The 21,948-nt window shown below is 45.0% G+C and overlaps 1 protein-coding gene across 1 annotated transcript in view; it reads right to left on the bottom strand.

Moving 5' to 3' along the window:
- LOC110497049 (protein unc-80 homolog) overlaps positions 1-21,948 on the bottom strand; it is a 107,842-nt gene that overhangs the window by 9,349 nt on the left and 76,545 nt on the right. Inside the window, exons 47-61 of the mRNA XM_090239711.1 lie at positions 21,015-21,149; positions 20,730-20,868; positions 19,518-19,614; positions 19,220-19,390; positions 18,939-19,031; positions 18,262-18,480; positions 17,686-17,916; positions 15,615-15,738; positions 15,343-15,468; positions 15,118-15,241; positions 13,517-13,723; positions 10,759-10,943; positions 6,239-6,404; positions 5,425-5,616; positions 295-439 (exon numbers count right to left, since the gene is read on the bottom strand). Coding sequence (XP_090095837.1) covers positions 295-439; positions 5,425-5,616; positions 6,239-6,404; positions 10,759-10,943; positions 13,517-13,723; positions 15,118-15,241; positions 15,343-15,468; positions 15,615-15,738; positions 17,686-17,916; positions 18,262-18,480; positions 18,939-19,031; positions 19,220-19,390; positions 19,518-19,614; positions 20,730-20,868; positions 21,015-21,149 — 2,354 coding nt within the window. The remainder of the gene's footprint in view (positions 1-294; positions 440-5,424; positions 5,617-6,238; positions 6,405-10,758; positions 10,944-13,516; positions 13,724-15,117; positions 15,242-15,342; positions 15,469-15,614; positions 15,739-17,685; positions 17,917-18,261; positions 18,481-18,938; positions 19,032-19,219; positions 19,391-19,517; positions 19,615-20,729; positions 20,869-21,014; positions 21,150-21,948) is intronic.

Genomic DNA, 21,948 nt, shown 5'->3' with positions numbered 1-21,948 from the left:
TGTAATCTAGTGTTGAGGAGTGAGGTGATGTGTGGACAGTCATAGTGTAATCCAGTGTTGAGGAGTGAGGTGATGTGTGGACAGTCATAGTACAATCTAGTGTGGATGTGTGTGTGTGTAGGGGTAGGGTTTTGTATGTAGGGTTGTGTGTGTGCGTAGGGGTGTGTGTGTGTGTGTAGGGTTGTGTGTGTGTGTAGGGGTGTGTGTGTGCGTAGGGGTGTGTGTGTGTAGGGGTGTGTAGGGGTGTGTGTGTGTGTGTAGGGGTGTATGTGTGTGTGTGTGTGTGTGTGTTACCTGTGGCTGGGCAGCATGGTGCTGCGGGTGCTGGGTTCAGGCTGGGCGCTGCCCGTGGCGTGACTAGAGAAGCGTCGCTGGGTGATGAGCCTGGGCAGGAAGACCTCATGTTCACTCACCACACTGGGAATACTGATAGAGTCATCTAGAGGAGAGAGAGGAGGGGAGGGAGAGACAGAGAGAGAGGTAGGGGAGGAGGTAGGGCCAGAGAGAGAGAGGGAGGAAAGGAGGTCAGGACAGAGAAAGAGGGAGGAAAGGAGGTAGAGATAGTGAGAGAGGGAGGAAAGGAGGTAGAGATAGTGAGAGAGGGAGAGGAAAGGAGGTCAGGACAGAGAGGAGGAGAGGAAAGGAGGTAGGGACAGAGAGAGAGGGAGAGGAAATGAGGTAGGGATAGTGAGAGAGGGAGGAAAGGAGGTAGGGACAGAGAGAGGGGGAGGAAAGGAGGTCAGGACAGAGAGAGAGGGAGGAAAGGAGGTCAGGACAGAGAGAGAGGGAGGGGAGGAGGTAGGGACAGAGAGAGAGGGAGGAAAGAAGGTAGGGACAGAGGGAGGGGAGGAGGTAGGGACAGAGAGAGAGGGAGGAAAGAAGGTAGGGACAGAGAGAGAGGAAGGAAAGGAGGTAGGGACAGAGAGAGAGGGAGGAAAGGAGGTCAGGACAGAGAGAGAGGGAGGAAAGGAGGTAAGGACAGAGAGAGAGGGAGGGGAAAGGAGGTAGGGACATAGAGAGAGTGAGGAAAGGGGGCGATCAAAAGACCAGTGTGGGGTGGGGGGAGTGGGGGTTGAAAATGACATGCAGGCAAACCCAAACATGCAACCAGACACCATTCAGAGTGAAAGAGGGAGAAAGAGAGAAAGAGAGGGAGAGAAAAACAGACAATATGAAAGCGGAGATTCCTTCAAGGCCCAGTGCAGTCAAAAACGTGACTTTTCTTTGGTTTATATACACCGAACTAAAATATAAACGCAACATGTAAAGTGTTGGTCCCATGTTTCATGTAGATGAAATAAAATATCCCAGAAATGTTCCATACGCAAAAAAAGCTCATTTCTCTCAAATTTGTTTACATCCCTGTTAGTGAACATTTCTCCTTTGCCAAGATAATCCACCCACCTGACAGGTGTGACATATCAAGAAGCTGATTAAACAGCATGGGCATTACACAGGTGCACCTTGTGCTGGAGACCACTCTAAAATGTGCAGTTTTGTCACACAACACAATGCCACAGATGTTTCAAGTTTTGAGGGTGGGGGCTGGCATGCAGACTGCAGGAATGTCGACCAGAGCTGTTGCCAGAGAATTGAATGTTAATTTCTCTACCATAAGCCTGGCTAGTGATAGTAGTAGGAGGGATATCTGACTCAGTGATAGAGTGATAGTGGTAGTGATAGTAGTAGGAGGGGTGTCTGACTCAGTGATAGTAGTAGGAGTGGTGTCTGACTCAGTGATAGTAGTAGGAGGGGTATCTGACTCAGTGATAGTAGTAAGAGTGGTGTCTGACTCAGTGATAGTAGTAGGAGGTGTCTGACTCAGTGATAGTAGTAGGAGGGGTGTCTGACTCAGTGATAGTAGTAGGAGGGGTGTCTGACTCAGTGATAGTAGTAGGAGTGGTGTCTGACTCAGTGATAGTAGTAGGAGTGGTGTCTGACTCAGTGATAGTAGTAGGAGTGGTGTCTGACTCAGTGATAGTAGTAGGAGGTGTCTGACTCAGTGATAGTAGTAGGAGGGGTGTCTGACTCAGTGATAGTAGTAGGAGGGGTGTCTGACTCAGTGATAGAGTGATAGTGGTAGTGATAGTAGTAGTAGTAGTGATAGTCGTAGTGATAGTAGTAGGTAGGAGGGGTATCTGACTCAGTGATAGAGTGATAGTGGTAGTGATAGTAGTAGTAGTAGTGATAGTCGTAGTGATAGTAGTAGTGATAGTAGTAGGAGGGGTATCTGACTCAGAGATAGAGTGATAGTGGTAGTGATAGTAGTAGGAGGGGTATCTGACTCAGAGATAGAGTGATAGTGGTAGTGATAGTAGTAGGAGGGGTGTCTGACTCAGTGATAGTAGTAGGAGTGGTGTCTGACTCAGTGATAGTAGTAGGAGGGGTATCTGACTCAGTGATAGTAGTAAGAGTGGTGTCTGACTCAGTGATAGTAGTAGGAGGTGTCTGACTCAGTGATAGTAGTAGGAGGGGTGTCTGACTCAGTGATAGTAGTAGGAGGGGTGTCTGACTCAGTGATAGTAGTAGGAGTGGTGTCTGACTCAGTGATAGTAGTAGGAGTGGTGTCTGACTCAGTGATAGTAGTAGGAGTGGTGTCTGACTCAGTGATAGTAGTAGGAGGTGTCTGACTCAGTGATAGTAGTAGGAGGGGTGTCTGACTCAGTGATAGTAGTAGGAGGGGTGCCTGACTCAGTGATAGAGTGATAGTGGTAGTGATAGTAGTAGTAGTAGTGATAGTCGTAGTGATAGTAGTAGGTAGGAGGGGTATCTGACTCAGTGATAGAGTGATAGTGGTAGTGATAGTAGTAGTAGTAGTGATAGTCGTAGTGATAGTAGTAGTGATAGTAGTAGGAGGGGTATCTGACTCAGAGATAGAGTGATAGTGGTAGTGATAGTAGTAGGAGGGGTATCTGACTCAGAGATAGAGTGATAGTGGTAGTGATAGTAGTAGGAGGGGTATCTGACTCGGTGATAGTGATAGTGGTAGTGATAGTAGTAGGAGGGGTATCTGACTCAGAGATAGAGTGATAGTGGTAGTGATAGTAGTAGGAGGGGTATCTGACTCAGAGATAGAGTGATAGTGGTAGTGATAGTAGTAGGAGGGGTATCTGACTCAGTGATAGAGTGATAGTGGTAGTGATAGTAGTAGGAGGGGTGTCTGACTCAGTGATAGAGTGATAGTAGTAGGTAGGAGGGGTGACTGACTCAGTGATAGTAGTAGTAGTAGTAGGTAGGAGGGGTATCTGACTCAGTGATAGAGTGGTAGTGGTAGTGATAGTAGTAGTAGGAGGGGTGTCTGACTCAGTGATAGAGTTATAGTGGTAGTGATAGTAGTAGTAGGAGTGGTGTCTGACTCAGTGATAGAGTGATAGTAGTAGGTAGGAGGGGTATCTGACTCAGTGATAGTAGTAGTAGGAGGGGTATCTGACTCAGTGATAGAGGTAGTGATAGTAGTAGTAGGAGTGGTGTCTGACTCAGTGATAGTAGTAGGAGGGGTATCTGACTCAGTGATAGAGTGATAGTGGTAGTGATAGTAGTAGTAGTAGTGATAGTCGTAGTGATAGTAGTAGGTAGGAGGGGTATCTGACTCAGTGATAGAGTGATAGTGGTAGTGATAGTAGTAGTAGTAGTGATAGTCGTAGTGATGGTAGTAGGAGGGGTATCTGACTCAGAGATAGAGTGATAGTGGTAGTGATAGTAGTAGGAGGGGTATCTGACTCAGAGATAGAGTGATAGTGGTAGTGATAGTAGTAGGAGGGGTATCTGACTCAGTGATAGTAGTAGGAGGGGTATCTGACTCAGTGATAGAGTGATAGTGGTAGTGATAGTAGTAGTAGTAGTGATAGTCGTAGTGATAGTAGTAGGAGGGGTATCTGACTCAGAGATAGAGTGATAGTGGTAGTGATAGTAGTAGGAGGGGTATCTGACTCAGAGATAGAGTGATAGTGGTAGTGATAGTAGTAGGAGGGGTGTCTGACTCAGTGATAGAGTGATAGTAGTAGGTAGGAGGGGTGACTGACTCAGTGATAGTAGTAGTAGTAGTATGTAGGAGGGGTATCTGACTCAGTGATAGAGTGGTAGTGGTAGTGATAGTAGTAGTAGGAGGGGTGTCTGACTCAGTGATAGAGTTATAGTGGTAGTGATAGTAGTAGTAGGAGTGGTGTCTGACTCAGTGATAGAGTGATAGTAGTAGGTAGGAGGGGTATCTGACTCAGTGATAGTAGTAGTAGGAGGGGTATCTGACTCAGTGATAGAGGTAGTGATAGTAGTAGTAGGAGTGGTGTCTGACTCAGTGATAGAGTGATAGTAGTAGGTAGGAGGGGCATCTGACTCAGTGATAGTAGTAGTAGGAGGGGTATCTGACTCAGTGATAGAGTGATAGTAGTAGGTAGGAGGGGTATCTGACTCAGTGATAGTAGTAGTAGGAGGGGTATCTGACTCAGTGATAGAGGTAGTGATAGTAGTAGTAGGAGTGGTGTCTGACTCAGTGATAGAGTGATAATAGTAGGTAGGAGGGGCATCTGACTCAGTGATAGTAGTAGTAGGAGTGGTGTCTGACTCAGTGATAGAGTGATAGTAGTAGGTAGGAGGGGTATCTGACTCAGTGATAGTAGTAGTAGGAGGGGTATCTGACTCAGTGATAGAGGTAGTGATAGTAGTAGTAGGAGTGGTGTCTGACTCAGTGATAGAGTGATAATAGTAGGTAGGAGGGGCATCTGACTCAGTGATAGTAGTAGTAGGAGTGGTGTCTGACTCAGTGATAGAGTGATAGTAGTAGGTAGGAGGGGTATCTGACTCAGTGATAGTAGTAGTAGGAGGGGTATCTGACTCAGTGATAGAGTGATAGTAGTAGGTAGGAGGGGTATCTGACTCAGTGATAGAGTGATAGTAGTAGTGATAGTAGTAGGAGGGGTGTCTGACTCAGTGATAGAGTGATAGTGGTAGTGATAGTAGTAGGAGGGGTGTCTGACTCAGTGATAGAGTGATAGTGGTAGTGATAGTAGTAGGAGGGGTATCTGACTCAGTGATAGTAGTAGTAGGAGTGGTATCTGACTCAGTGATAGAGTGATAGTAGTAGGTAGGAGGGGTGTCTGACTCAGTGATAGAGTGTTAGTGGTAGTGATAGTAGTAGGAGGGGTGTCTGACTCAGTGATAGAGTGATAGTGGTAGTGATAGTAGTAGGAGGGGTATCTGACTCAGTGATAGGAGTAGTAGGAGTGGTATCTGACTCAGTGATAGAGTGATAGTAGTAGGTAGGAGGGGTGTCTGACTCAGTGATAGAGTGTTAGTGGTAGTGATAGTAGTAGGAGGGGTGTCTGACTCAGTGATAGAGTGATAGTGGTAGTAGTAGTAGGTAGGAGGGGTATCTGACTCAGTGATAGAGTGATAGTGGTAGTGATAGTAGTAGGAGGGGTGTCTGACTCTCTTCCTGCTCCTGTTCGTCATCCTCGTCGGTGCGGCTTAGCGTGTCCTGAGAGGGCTGGCGTGACGGCTGGCTCTCCTGCTCCCACACCGTGCCCGTGCCCGTGTTGGACCGGGACATGGTGGCCAGCGACAGGCGGTAGGCAGAGGTGGACGTGCCCACTGTGCTGATGGACGTCTTGCCCTGGTACGCTGTGGGCAGGAGGGGGCATGAACAGACATCTCTTATCATAACCTGTAATTTAATAACGAAAGGTTAACATGGCATTTGGGTAGAGTGCTAATGGGTAGTGTACTAATGGGTAGTGCACTAATGGGTAGTGTACTAATGGGTAGTGTACTAATGGGTAGTGTACTACTGGGTAGTAACTAATGGGTAGTGTACTACTGGGTAGTAACTCATGGGTAGTAACACATGGGTAGTGTCCTAATGGGTAGTGAACTAATGGGTAGTGTACTAATGGGTAGTGAACTAATGGGTAGTGAACTAATGGGAAGTAACTAATGGGTAGTGTACTAATGGGTAGTAACTAATGGGTAGTAACTAATGGGTAGTAACTAATGGGTAGTGAACGAATGGGTAGTGTACTAATGGGTAGTAACTAATGGGTAGTGTGCTAATGGGTAGTCCACTAATGGGTAGTGTACTAAATGGGTAGTAACTAATGGGTAGTAACTAATGGGTAGTGTACTAATGGGTAGTAACTAATGGGTAGTGTACTAATGGTAGTGTACTAATGGGTAGTGCACTAAAAAGTAGTATACTAACGGCTACTCTACTAATAACTAGTATACTAATCAGTGGGTTACCAACCAGAGCCACTGTGCACGGCCTCCTTGAGGATCTTCAGCTCGTTGTTGAACTCTGCGAACAGGGAGCTCTTGCAGAGGGGGCGGGGGATGAAGCGACGCTCCAGCTGGTCAGCGATGTGGTGGCGGGCCGTGATCTCCTCCTGGGAGTCAGCTGGCTGGGTCAGGAGCTGGGAGGGGTTAAAGAGGAAGGGATGAAGGGAACGGGAGAAGAAGAGAGCACGAAAAGCGAGAGAGCAAGAGAGAGAGAGACAAGGCAAGAAGGGCATTCTATGCCTTCAAAAGGAACATAAAATTCAACATACTAATTAGGATCTGGCTAAAAATACTTGAATCAGTTATAGAACCCAATGCCCTTTATGGTTGTGAGGTCTGGTGTCCGCTCACCAACCAAGAATTCACAAAATGGGACAAACACCAAATTGAGACTCTGCATGCAGAATTCTGCAAAAATATCCTCCTTGTACAACATAGAACACCAAATAACACCGATACCCGCTAATTATCAAAATCCAGAAAAGAGCCGTTAAATTCTACAAACACCTAAAAGGAAGCGATTCCCAAACCTTCCATAACAAAGCCATCACCTACAGAGAGATGAACCTGGAGAAGAGTCCCCTAAGCAAGCTGGTCCTGGGGCTCTGTTCACAAACACAAACAGACCCCACATAGCCCCAGGACAGCAACACAATTAGACCCAACCAAAAATAATTAACCAAAAAACAGAGCAAACTAGAATGCTATTTGGCCCTAAACAGAGAGTACACAGTGGCAGAATACCTGACCACTGTGACTGACCCAAACTTAAGGAAATCTTTGACTATGTACAGACTTAGTGAGCATAGCCTTGCTATTGAGAAAGACCGCTGTAGACAGACCTGGCTCTCAAGAGAAGACAGGCACACTGCCCACAAAATGAGGTGGAAACTGAGCTGCACTTCCTAACCTATTGCCCAATGTATGACCATATTAGAGACACATATTTCCCTCAGATTATACAGATCCACAAAGAATTTGAAAACAAACAACAAATTTGATAAACTCCCATATCTATTGGGTGAAATACCTCAGTGTGCCATCACAGCAGCAAGACGTGTGACCTGTTGCCACAAGATAAGGTCAAGCAGTGAAGAACACACACCATTTTAAATACAACCCATATTTATGCTTATTTATTTTCCCTTTTGTACTTTAACCATTTGTACATCGTTACAACACTGTATATAGACATAATATGACATTTGTAATGTCTTTATTGTTTTGGAACATCTGTGAGTGTAATGTTTACTGTTCATTTTATTGTTTATTTCACTTTTAAATATTTATCTACCTCACTTGCTTTGGCAATGTTAACATATGTTTCCCATACCAATAAAGCCACTTGAATTGAGAGAGAGAGAGTGATAGAGAGTGAGTGAGTGAGTGAGTGAGTGAGTGAGTGAAAGAGAAAACAGAAAGAGAGAAAGACAGAGACAGAGAGAGAGAGAGAAAGGGAGATAGAGAGAGGGAGAGGGAGGAAGATAGAGAGAGAGAAAGTTAGACAGAGAGAGAGAGAGGGAGAGGAGGGAGAGAGAGAGAGAAAGAGAGAAAGAGAGAGAAAAGGAGATAGAGAGAGAGAGAGGGAGGAAGAGGGAGGGAGATAGAGAGAGAGAAAGTTAGACAGAGAGAGAGAGGGAGGGAGGGAGGGAGGGAGAGAGAGAGAGAGAGAGAGAGAGAGAGAGAGAGAAAGGGAGATAGAGAGAGAGAGAGAGAGAGGGAGGAAGAGGGAGGGAGATAGAGAGAAAGTTAGACAGAGAGAGAGAGAGAGAGAGACAGAGAAGAAGAGAGAGACAGAGAGAGATGAATAAAGCATTTGCCAATAAAGCCCCTTGAATTGAGAGAGAGCGAGAAAGAGAAAAAGAGAGAGAGAGAGAGAGAGGGAGATAGTTAGACAGAGAGAGAGAGAGAGAGAGAGAGCGGGAGGGAGAGAGAGAGAGACAGAGAGAGATGAATAAAGGATTTTGTGATTCTAGACCTAGAAAAAGCATAGAGGAAGAGGTATATAGAGGGGAACACTAGAGGGTTGTAGGATACACACATTGCAGGGTACAGTATAATACTATACAGGGTAGTAGAATGGAGGATACAGTATAATACTATACAGAATGGAGGATACAGTATAATACTATACAGAATGGAGGGTACAGTATAATACTACACAGAATGGAGGGCACAGTATATTACTATACAGAATGGAGGATACAGTATAATACTATACAGAATGGAGGGTACAGTATAATACTATACAGGGTAGTAGAATGGAGGATACAGTATAATACTATACAGAATGGAGGGTACAGTATAATACTACACAGAATGGAGGGTACAGTATAATACTATACAGAATGGAGGGTACAGTATAATACTATACAGAATGGAGGGTACAGTATTATACTATACAGGGTAGTAGAATGGAGGGTACAGTATAATACTATACAGAATGGAGGGTACAGTATAATACTATACAGGGTAGTAGAATGGAGGATACAGTATAATACTATACAGAATGGAGGGTACAGTATAATACTACACAGAATGGAGGGTACAGTATAATACTATACAGAATGGAGGGTACAGTATAATACTACACAGAATGGAGGATACAGTATAATACTATACAGGGTAGTAGAATGGAGGGTACAGTATAATACTACACAGAATGGAGGGTACAGTATAATACTATACAGAATGGAGGGTACAGTATAATACTATACAGAATGGAGGGTACAGTATAATACTATACAGAATGGATGGTAGTACAGTATAATACTACACAGGGTAGTAGAATGGAGGGTACAGTATAATACTATACAGAATGGAGGGTACAGTATAATACTATACAGGGTAGTAGAATGGAGGGTACAGTATAATACTATACAGAATGGAGGGTACAGTATAATACTATACAGAATGGAGGGTACAGTATAATACTATACAGAATGGAGGGTACAGTATAATACTATACAGAATTGAGGGTACAGTATAATACTATACAGAATGGAGGGTACAGTATAATACTAAACAGAATGGAGGGTACAGTATAATACTACACAGAATGGAGGGTACAGTATAATACTACACAGGGTAGTAGAATGGAGGGTACAGTATAATACTATACAGAATGGAGGGTACAGTATAATACTATACAGAATGGAGGGTACAGTATAATACTATACAGAATGGAGGGTACAGAATAATACTATACAGAATGGAGGGTACAGTATAATACTATACATAATGGAGGGTACAGTATAATACTATACAGAATGGAGGGTACAGTATAATACTATACAGGGTAGTAGAATGGAGGGTACAGTATAATACTATACAGAATGGAGGGTACAGTATAATACTATACAGAATGGAGGGTACAGTATAATACTACACAGAATGGAGGGTACAGTATAATACTATACAGGGTAGTAGAATGGAGGGTACAGTATAATACTATACAGAATGGAGGGTACAGTATAATACTATACAGAATGGAGGGTACAGTATAATACTATACAGAATGGAGGATACAGTATAATACTATACAGAATGGAGGGTACAGTATAATACTACACAGAATGGAGGATACAGTATAATACTATACAGAATGGAGGGTACAGTATAATACTATACAGGGTAGTAGAATGGAGGGTACAGTATAATACTATACAGAATGGAGGGTACAGTATAATACTATACAGAATGGAGGGTACAGTATAATACTACACAGGGTAGTAGAATGGAGGGTACAGTATAATACTATACAGAATGGAGGGTACAGTATAATACTATACAGAATGGAGGGTACAGTATAATACTATACAGGGTAGTAGAATGGAGGGTACAGTATAATACTATACAGAATGGAGGATACAGTATAATACTATACAGAATGGAGGGTACAGTATAATACTATACAGAATGGAGGATACAGTATAATACTATACAGAATGGAGGGTACAGTATAATACTATACAGAATGGAGGATACAGTATAATACTATACAGAATGAAGGGTACAGTATAATACTATACAGAATGGAGGATACAGTATAATACTATACAGAATGGAGGGTACAGTATAATACTATACAGGGTAGTAGAATGGAGGGTACAGTATAATACTATATAGAATGGAGGGTACAGTATAATACTATACAGAATGGAGGGTACAGTATAATACTATACAGAATGGAGGGTACAGTATAATACTATACAGAATGGAGGGTACAGTATAATACTATACAGAATGGAGGGTACAGTATAATACTATACAGAATGGAGGGTACAGTATAATACTATACAATTTAGTAGAATGGAGGGTACAGTATAATACTATACAGGGTAGTAGAATGGAGGGTACAGTATAATACTATACAGAATGGAGGGTACAGTATAATACTATACAATTTAGTAGAATGGAGGGTACAGTATAATACTATACAGGGTAGCAGAATGGAGGGTACAGTATAATACTACACAGGGCTCCTACCTTGCACTGGATAAAGGGACGCAGCAGGACGAAGATGGGAATCCGAGTACGCACTATGAAATCTATGAAGTCCCAGAAGGCCAGGCCTCCCACCTTCCTCAGAGACATCTCCTTGGCCTGCAGGCTGAGGCGATACCACTGGTTCCCCAGCTGCCGCTCAAAACAAACCAACACCACCTTTAGAGCTGGGGGAGAAGGTGGGAGGAGGGGGGAGAGAGGGGAGAGGAGGGGTGAGAGAGAGTGGGGAGAGAGATGGGGGAGGGGGAGAGAGAGTGGGGGATAGGGGGAGGAGGGGAGGGTGTAGAGAGAGTGGGGAGGAGGGGAGGGTGTAGCGAGAATGGTGAGAGAGGGGGGAGGGGTAGAGAGAGTGGGGAGAGAGGGGGAGGAGGGGAGGGTGTAGCGAGAATGGGGAGGAGGGGAGGGTGTAGCGAGAATGGTGAGAGAGAGGAGGGAGATAGAGAGAGGGGGTAGAGAGAGGGAGGAGGGGAGATGAGGGGGTAGAGAGAGATGGAGGGGGGAGGGAGTGGTGAGAGAGATGGGGGAGGGGGAGATAGAGAGGAGAGGAGAGGAGTGAGGGGAGGGGGAGAGAGAGAAAGACAGAGAAAGTGAGGAGTCAGAAAGCGATGGTATTCAGTATTCAGACCTTGACGTTTTCCACATTTTGATACGTTACAGCCATATTCTAAAACGGATTAAATCATTACTTTCCCAGCAATCTATAAACAATACAACAAAGTGAATGAAAAAACTGAAATACCTTATTTACATAAGAATTCAGACCCTTTGCTGTGAGACTCGAAATTGAACTCGGTGCATCCTGTTTCTATTGATCATCCTTGAGATGTTTCTACAACTTGATTGGAGTCCCTCTGTGGTAAATTCAATTGATTGGACATGATTTGGAAAGGCACATACCTGTCTATTTAAGGTTCCACAGTTGACAGTGCACGTCAGAGCGAAAACCAAGCCATGAGGTCAAAGGAATTGTCCGTAGAGCTCCGAGACAAGATTGTGTCGAGACACAGATCTGGGGAAGGTTACCAAAAAGTTTATGCAGCATTGAAGGTCCCCAAGAACACAGGGTCCTCCATTATTCTTAAATGGAAGAAGTTTGGAACCACCAAGACTCTTCCTAGTGCTGGCCGCTCCGGCCAAACTGAGCAATTGGGAGAAAAGGGCCTTGGTCAGGGAAGTGACCAAGAACCTGATGATCACTCTGACAGAGCTCCAGAGTTCCTCTGTGGAGATGGGAGAGCCTTCCATAAGGACAACCATCTCTGCAGCACTCCACCAATCAGGCCTTTAAGGAAGAGTGGCCAGACGAAAGCCACTCCTCAGTAAAAGGAACATGACAGCCCGCTTGGAGTTTTCCAAAAGGCACCTAAAGACTCTCAGACTATGAGAAACACGATTCTCTGTTCTGATGAAACCAAGAGTGAACTCTTTGGCCTGAATGCCAAGGGTCACGTCTGGAGAAAACCTGGCACCATCCCTATGGTGATGCCTGGTGGTATCAGCATCATGCTGTGGGGATGCTTTTCAGTGGCAGGGATTGGGAGACTAGTCAGGATCGAGGCAAAAATGAATGGAGCAAAGTACAGAGAGATCCTTGATGAAAACCTGCTCCAGAGCTCAGGACTTCAGACTGTGGCGAAGGTTCAAATTCCAACATGAAAACGGCCCTAAGCACACAGAGAAGACAACGCAGGAGTCTCTGAATTTCCTTGAGTGGCCCAGCCAGAGCCTGGACTTGAACCCGATCGTACATCTTTGGAGAGGCCTGAAAATAGCTGTACAGCAACATTCCCCATCCAACCTGACAGAGCTTAAGAGGATCTGCAGAGAAGGCTGGGAGAAACTCCCCAAATACAGGTGTTATTGACATATATATATATATATTTTAATTGAACCTTAATTTAACTAGGCAAGTCAGTTAAGAACAAATTCTTATTTACAATGACGGCCTACCCCGGGCAAACACAGACGACACTGGGCAAATTGTGTGGTACCCTGTGGGTGTGCCAAGCTTGTAGCGTCATACCCAAGAAGACCTGAGGGTGTAATCACTGCCAAAGGTGCTTCAACAAAGTACTGAGTAAAGGGTCTGAATACTTATGTAAATGTGATATTTCCGTTGTTATTTTTAATACATTTGCAAAAATGTCTAAACTTATTTTTGTCATTATGTGTTATTGTGTGTAGATTGATGAGGAAAAAAACTATTTGATACATTTTAGAATGAGGCTGTAATGTAACAAAATGTGGAAACATTTAAGGGGTCTGAATTATTTCCGAAGGCACTGTACGCATGAGGGTGATTGAAAGATGAGGTCGACATTCCAGTCCTGTTGGTGGTGGTAATGCACCTTAAAGTTGGTTGCCAACCATATGAAGTCCAACGAAGAAGACTGAAGGAGGAGAGATTACTAGAAACTAACTCAGTTGACCCTTTTATCTGTGGATTAATTGTCGGAGTACAGAACCTTTAACAACCCAATGTTAATATCCCAGGACAAATTAGCTAGCAACAGCAAGCTAGCTAGCTAATTTGACATGAATGTTGAATGCTTTTCGACCTGTCCTCTAATTAATATAGTTGGTTCAAAGTTTGTTTTGATATTTCAACCTGCGAGTCCTGATCATGTCTGGTGTGGCTGGACAAAATCAACACATGCGCACAATGGCAGAAGCACACGCTCGCCCGGTCTAGTCAGCATGTGAGTCTACATTTAAATAGTCTACGTCTGCAGAACCCTACCCAGGTATGCAGCCTGACTGGTGGACTCGGCCAGGCCCTCTCTCCTCAGGTCCTTGCCCTGGTCCCCCGGGGTGGAGCAGTGGGCGGGGGACGTGTCCAGCATGAAGTTCTTGGTCCGGGACGTGCTGATGATGCGCGGGGGGAGGAGGATGTTGATGACCGTCTGCAGGAGCAGAGAGACCTCAGGCTGCTCCAGGTGTGGGGAGTCTGAATAGGGTGGAACACACACACAGACACAGACACACACACACACAGACACACACACACAGACACAGACACACAGGTTGCGTTCAAGGCTGACTACATTGCAGTTGTGCAACACATATCAACTAATCGTTAGGTGCCAGGTCATCGATGACGCAGGCGAGCATCAGATTGTTATATACAGGGCCTTCAGAAGTATTCCACATTTTGTTACGTTACAGCCTTATTCTAAAATGGATTCAATTGAAAAAAATCAGCAATCTACACACATGGGGTGTTATGTCATTATGGGGTATTATGTCATTATGGGGTATTATTTCATTTTAGGGTATTATTTCATTATGGGGTATTATGTCATTTTGGGGTATTATGTCATTATGGGGTATTATGTCATTATGGGGTATTATGTCATTATGGGGTGTTATGTCATTATGGGGTATTATGTCATTATGGGGTATTATGTCATTATGGGGTATTATGTCATTATGGGGTATTATGTCATTATGGGGTATTATGTCATTATGGGGTATTATGTCATTATGGGGTATTATGTCATTATGGGGTATTATGTCATTATGGGGTATTATGTCATTATGGGGTATTATGTCATTATGGGGTATTATGTCATTATGGGGTGTTATGTCATTATGGGGTATTATGTCATTATGGGGTGTTATGTCATTATGGGGTATTATGTCATTATGGGGTATTATGTCATTATGGGGTATTATGTCATTATGGGGTATTATGTCATTATGGGGTGTTATGTCATTATGGGGTATTATGTCATTATGGGGTATTATGTCATTATGGGGTATTATGTCATTATGGGGTGTTATGTCATTATGGGGTGTTATGTCATTATGGGGTATTATGTCATTATGGGGTATTATGTCATTATGGGGTATTATGTCATTATGGGGTATTATGTCATTATGGGGTATTATGTCATTATGGGGTATTATGTCATTATGGGGTATTATGTCATTATGGGGTATTATGTCATTATGGGGTATTATGTCATTATGGGGTATTATGTCATTATGGGGTATTATGTCATTATGGGGTATTATGTCATTATGGGGTATTATGTCATTATGGGGTATTATGTCATTATGGGGTATTATGTCATTATGGGTAGTATGTGTAGATTGATGAGGGGAAATAATAAAATGTAGAATAAGGCTGTAAAGTCAAGGGGTCTGAATACTTTCTGAATTCACTGTATGATGCAGGTAGCTGATATTTTAACACATATCCAGGCGCTGTGAGTTCTAGCAGGTGACTGCAAGGTGACATTCAAGTCTGCCTGAAACACAGCCATTATTTCAGATGCACGTATGCATACATACACCCACAGATTGGTGCCATTAGACCTCTTAACCCTGGGCTCTGACCTTTGCTCCCTGAACCCACTGTCAGCACGAATGGAATCAACAGGTTGAGCAGCATGCCCTCTCGCCTCTCCTGATTGGTGAAGGGGGAGATCACATGGCTCAGGGGGAAGTCATCCTTCAAAGCCTGTCAGTCAGGGAAGAGAACAAGACAAATCTTTCATTATGACACACACACACACACACACCACACACACACAGGTTAGTTCTTGGGCTGGGTAGTCTCACCTGTATCTGCAGAGCCACCAAGCGGACCACTGCTGTGCTGAAGGGTAGAGGGGGGGACAGATACGGGCTCAGGTGGAGCAGGGGCAGCCCATCAGCCACACTGGAGGGGCCTACTACCCCCATCACCTTAGAAACACACACACAAGGACACGCACACACACACAGATAGAGAAACACACACGCAAACAAGCAACATCATAGTTAAGTCACAGCACAGTGAGTATTTGAGGTGTGTGTGTGTGTGTGTGTGTGTGTGTGTGAGCACTCCTCACCAGGTTGACACAGACATTGATGAGGGAGCGGAGGTGAGGGAGGAAGGAGATGATTGGCTGACGCTGGAGAGTCAGACAGATACCTTCAATCAGACTACTGGCCGCCTCCCACTCCACCTGTCTCCTGTAGGACACACACGCACACGCAATCAGTATAAACACACACACACACACACACACAGGCTCACTTGAGCACACACACAAACAATCAGTATAAACACACTCACGCACAGACAAGCTCTCACACACACACACACCCACACACACTCACACACACACTATCAGTATAAATACACACGCACGCACACACGTTAATTTACTAATCACGCTCATCAACATACACAGCAGAGGGGACTGATGGGAGGAGCTATAGAAGAACGGAGTCAAACATTTGGTTTACATATCTTTGATACGGTTCCAGCCATTACAATGAGCCCGTCCTCCTATAGCTCCTCACACCAGCCTCCACTGATACACACATCCACTACAAACACCAACACACTTAACAAAATATCACACTATAATTTCGCATTTTGAAAAACGTTTTGTTTGGACAGGCTATTAAATAGATAATCCAATCACTAACCAGGTCCAGGTTCTGATGACTCTCTGTGTGGGCCTAAAGCAGCTCATATTGACCATCACTACTCAGCAGAGTTATCAATAACCAGGTCCAGGTTCTGATGACTCTGTGTGCCTAAAGCAGCTCATATTGACCATCACTACTAAGCAGAGTTATCAATAACCAGGTCCAGGTTCTGATGACTCTCTGTGTGGGCCTAAAGCAGCTCGTATTGACAGATGACATTGCAGAGCTCACAGACACACACATAAGCAGAGCCAAACTCAGCAGTCATGAGACTTTACAAACTACAACACACACACAATCAAACTGTGAGCAGTCAGCAGCGGACACACAATCAAACACCACAGTACGGTACTTCACTGTAACACCACAGTATGGTACTTCACTGTAACAACACAGTACTTCACTGTAACACCACAGTATGGTACTTCACTGTAACACCACAGTACGGTACTTCACTGTAACACCACAGTACGGTACTTCACTGTAACACCACACTATGGTACTTCACTGTAACACCACAGTACGGTACTTCACTGTAACACCACAGTACGGTACTTCACTGTAACACCACAGTACGGTACTTCACTGTAACACCACAGTACGGTACTTCACTGTAACACCACAGTACGGTACTTCACTGTAACACCACAGTACGGTACTTCACTGTAACACCACAGTATGGTACTTCACTGTAACACCACAGTATGGTACTTCACTGTAACACCACAGTACTTCACTGTAACACCACAGTATGGTACTTCACTGTAACACCACAGTACTTCACTGTAACACCACAGTACGGTACTTCACTGTAACACCACAGTACGGTACTTCACTGTAACACCACAGTACGGTACTTCACTCCACTGTAACACCACGGTACGGTACTTCACTCCATTGTAACACCACAGTACGGTACTTCACTGTAACACCACAGTACGGTACTTTACTCCATTGTACACCACAGTACGGTACTTCACTCCACTGTAACACCACAGTACGGTACTTCACTCCATTGTAACAACACAGTACGGTACTTTACTCCATTGTAACACCACAGTACGGTACTTTACTCCATTGTAACACCACAGTACGGTACTTCACTCCACTGTAACACCACAGTATGGTACTTCACTCCACTGTAACTCCACAGTACGGTACTTCACTGTAACACCACATTACGGTACTTCACTCCACTGTAACACCACAGTATGGCACTTCACTCCATTGTAACACCGCAGTACGGTACTTCACTCCACTGTAACACCACAGTACGGTACTTCACTCCACTGTAACACCACAGTACGGTACTTCACTCCACTGTAACACCACAGTACGGTACTTCACTCCACTGTAACACCACAGTATGGCACTTCACTCCATTGTAACACCACAGTACGGTACTTCACTCCACTGTAACACCACAGTACGGTACAGTTGTGAAGGAGCAAGGGTTAAAGGGCGCGCAGCGCGGCAACAGACCTGGAGCACAGAGCCTGTGGGCGAGCGCACCTGAGCGTAGGCATCTTGTGGATCTTGTTGAACATGCGGTCAAGCCGCTTCAGGATGAGGATGAGGGCGGGCCGCACGGCCTCAGACGACCAATCGGTGATGGGCAGCATCCCAGTGACGTAGCGCCGCAGGCCTCGGCTCTCCATGGTCAGGCTGTCGTAGGGGGCCAGCTTGAGGAGGGAGTGGGCGATCTCTGCCAATCTGGGGAAAAACACATAACCACACACACAAACACACAAAATGAGACACAAAAACACACATGCAATCATATAGACATGCACAACCGCATGCACAGTCAGGGAATTACATACACACACACATCGCACTCATCCACACACAAAATCGCACACAAACAATTCTAAACGTTTCTGCAAATCAGATCCCTGTATGCGTCCATACCATAGCTGAGTGAATAGTGATGTCATACCCGGTTAAAGTGTGTCCCATTCGTGGCCACTTTCACCCAGGTGGGTGCTGCACATTGGGCATTGAATGAGGATAGTTTCCACCTGGTTGAAACACTATGCACTAAATCCAACCCTTCACCTCATGTGGGACTTGATGTCCAGCAGCTCTAAGGCGGTGACACGGGGTTCCCCGGCCACGTTCTGCAGGATCTTGAGGCGCGGGCCGCAGTGCTTGTAGAACTCAGTGCAGATGTTCAGGAGGGACTCCCGGGGCCGGCGAAACTCCTCACGGGCGATCCGCTCGTCCATCTCCTCGCGAGGCATCCCCTGGCCCTCCTCCAACAGGTGAAGGTTGTCCCTGATGCCGGACACAAGGCGACTGACATTGACACCAAGCAACACGAGTACACGACACAAACAAGCATCCATGAAACATGATCCTCTGTACCAACTGTGGTGTAAACACATGGGACATCTTCTATTGTCTTTGGGGGTATTTTCTTCTGTTGTGATGATCTGTACATAGGTTTCTTTAGGATATCACTACGGCAACAGCATCCAGGGACAACAAACAATAGATTTATGTCTAACAGTTATGAAGAGAATTAGGAAAAGTAACAGAACAGTATGTTAATAACAGCCAAGTGGACAGTTTCTTTAAGAGACTTAAATGAATGTGAAATAAATCAATACTAAGTCCAAAAGAACACCCTTTTCCCTATATAGTGCACTACAGCCCTATGGCTCTGGCCAAAGGTAGTTCATTACGGGTGCCATTTTGGACACAATCCGGCAGGTGTAAAGGCTACTCCACACCTGGTGTTGGGCCCTCCAGACATGGCGTGGTTGGCAGTCGTTGCACCTTTGTGTCCCTGGTCACAGCGACTCAACTGGGGGGCAGTCATAGGCCTGAGAGGGGATAGGAGGGGTGGGGATGGGAGGGAGGGGAGGAAGATAGCAGAGAAAAAGGACAAATGTCACATTCAGTTTGGGCTTGGAACATACGTTAAGAAAGACATGATGGGCCATATCTGATTAACAGATGCACGGATGTGTGTGTGTGTGTGTGTGTGTGTGAGTGTGTGTGTGTGTCTGACCGTGTGAGGGTCTCTGAGCTGTAGAGTAGGGCCTGCAGGGAGGTGGCCAGGGCGGCGATGGCGGCGATCTCGTCCCGCGCTGCCGAGGCTGACTCCATGGTCATGGTGTTGCTCTTCAGTTTCTGGAGAAAACATGGCACCAGGGCCTCCAGCACCATCAGCATCTGTAGGCTGATACCGTGCACACACGCAACGCATAAACACAAACACGCACGGATAGGAGAGGGCGTTAGCATTTAGTAAGACTACTGTACAATGTTGATATACTGCGTTGGCGGTGAGTGATGTGAAACCACACCTCCTGAAAGACTCTGGGGCGTAGGCCACCACCGTCACACACAGCTTGATGGACTCACTGATGGAGAAGGCCAGGTCCTCACTACCATAGCAGAAGTCTGAAACAGAGGAAACCACTGGAATTCATGCTGCAGGCCTTAGTAAGAGTCTATTAACTAGGAGAATCCTGACAATGAGAAACTCCAGGCCTTAGTAAGAGTCTATTAACTAGGAGAATCATGACAATGAGAAACTCCAGGCCTTAGTAAGAGTCTATTAACTAGGAGAATCATGACAATGAGAAACTCCAGGCCTTAGTAAGAGTATTAACTAGGAGAATCCTGACAATGAGAAACTCCAGGCCTTAGTAAGAGTATTAACTAGGAGAATCCTGACAATGAGAAACTCCAGGCCTTAGTAAGAGTCTATTAACTAGGAGAATCATGACAATGAGAAACTCCAGGCCTTAGTAAGAGTCTATTAACTAGGAGAATCCTGACAATGAGAAACTCCAGGCCTTAGTAAGAGTCTATTAACTAGGAGAATCCTGACAATGAGAAACTCCAGGCCTTAGTAAGAGTCTATTAACTAGGAGAATCCTGACAATGAGAAACTCCAGGTCTTAGTAAGAGTCTATTAACTAGGAGAATCCTGACAATGAGAAACTCCAGGTCTTAGTAAGAGTCTATTAACTAGGAGAATCATGACAATGAGAAACTCCAGGCCTTAGTAAGAGTCTATTAACTAGGAGAATCCTGACAATGAGAAACTCCAGGTCTTAGTAAGAGTCTATTAACTAGGAGAATCCTGACAATGAGAAACTCCAGGTCTTAGTAAGAGTCTATTAACTAGGAGAATCCTGACAATGAGAAACTCCAGGCCTTAGTAAGAGTCCTGATCAGCTCACGCTGTCATTAAAACAACTCCTCTCTTAAAACAATGGGAATCCACGCCAGCAAAACGATGTGGGCTAGTCAAAGGTAGAACAGTATAGGGAAAATGGTCCTCTGTAGCTCAGTTGGGACAGCATGGTGCTTGCAGCGCTAGGATGGTGGGTTCGAATCCTTGGAACCATCTGTACGTACAATGTAGGCATGACCGTAAGTCGTTTTGGATAGAAGCGTCTGATAAATGGCACACAGGATATTGAACAGGGTGCCATGTCAGATACAACCTCTAATGATATAATAGTCCTGAGTGATGGGACCCAGGGGGGTTGAGGTGGTGGTGTTACCCAGGGATCGTAGGGGTTTTTCAGCCTTGACCAGCTCCAGGGCATCCAGGGTATCACGCGTCTCTCCCTCCAGAGAGACCAGCAGGTCAAACAGGCACTGAGCAGACACCCCCTTAGACAGGCCTGTACTGGTGCACGTCTGGGAGAGAGACAGCCACATGGTTAAACAACACACGCAGATGCAGATACGCTCATAAGGGGAGACCTAGTCAGTTGCACAACTGAAATGTGTCTTCCACATTTAACCCCCCTGAATCAGAGAGGTGCTTATGCAAACACACTTACTGTGAACTCCAGCAGTGGGGCCACGCTGGCAAACAGCTGGAGGATGAAGGGTTTACGGTGCAGGATGTAGAACTGTCTGACGCAGAACTCTATCCCTTGTCTCAGCAGCGGGTTACTCTCATAGTCAGCATAGGACTACAACACATTACAGTGGGTTACTGTCATAGTCAGCATAGGACTACAACACAATACAGTGGGTTACTGTCATAGTCAGCATAGGACTACAACACATTACAGTGGGTTACTCTCATAGTCAGCATAGGACTACAACACATTACAGTGGGTTACTCTCATAGTCAGCATAGGACTACAACACATTACAGTGGGTTACTCTCATAGTCAGCATAGGACTACAACACATTACAGTGGGTTACTCTCATAGTCAGCATAGTGGGTTACTCTCATAGTCAGCATAGGACTACAACACATTACAGTGGGTTACTGTCATAGTCAGCATAGGACTACAACACATTACAGTGGGTTCCTCTCACAGTCAGCATAGGACTACAACACATTACAGTGGGTTACTCTCAGAGTCAGCATAGGACTACAACACATTACAGTGGGTTACTCTCATAGTCAGCATAGGACTACAACACATTACAGTGGGTTACTGTCATAGTCAGCATAGGACTACAACACATTACAGTGGGTTACTGTCATAGTCAGCATAGGACTACAACACATTACAGTGGGTTACTGTCATAGTCAGCATAGGACTACAACACATTACAGTGGGTTACTGTCATAGTCAGCATAGGACTACAACACATTACAGTGGGTTACTCTCATAGTCAGCATAGGACTACAACACATTACAGTGGGTTACTCTCATAGTCAGCATAGGACTACAACACATTACAGTGGGTTACTGTCATAGTCAGCATAGGACTACAACACATTACAGTGGGTTACTGTCATAGTCAGCATAGGA

The sequence above is a fragment of the Oncorhynchus mykiss genome, chromosome 7 (genome assembly GCF_057628025.1).
Source record: "Oncorhynchus mykiss isolate SJ-2025 chromosome 7, ASM5762802v1, whole genome shotgun sequence".
NCBI lineage: Eukaryota > Metazoa > Chordata > Actinopteri > Salmoniformes > Salmonidae > Oncorhynchus > Oncorhynchus mykiss.
This window is presented reverse-complemented; position numbering and strand designations above follow the sequence as displayed.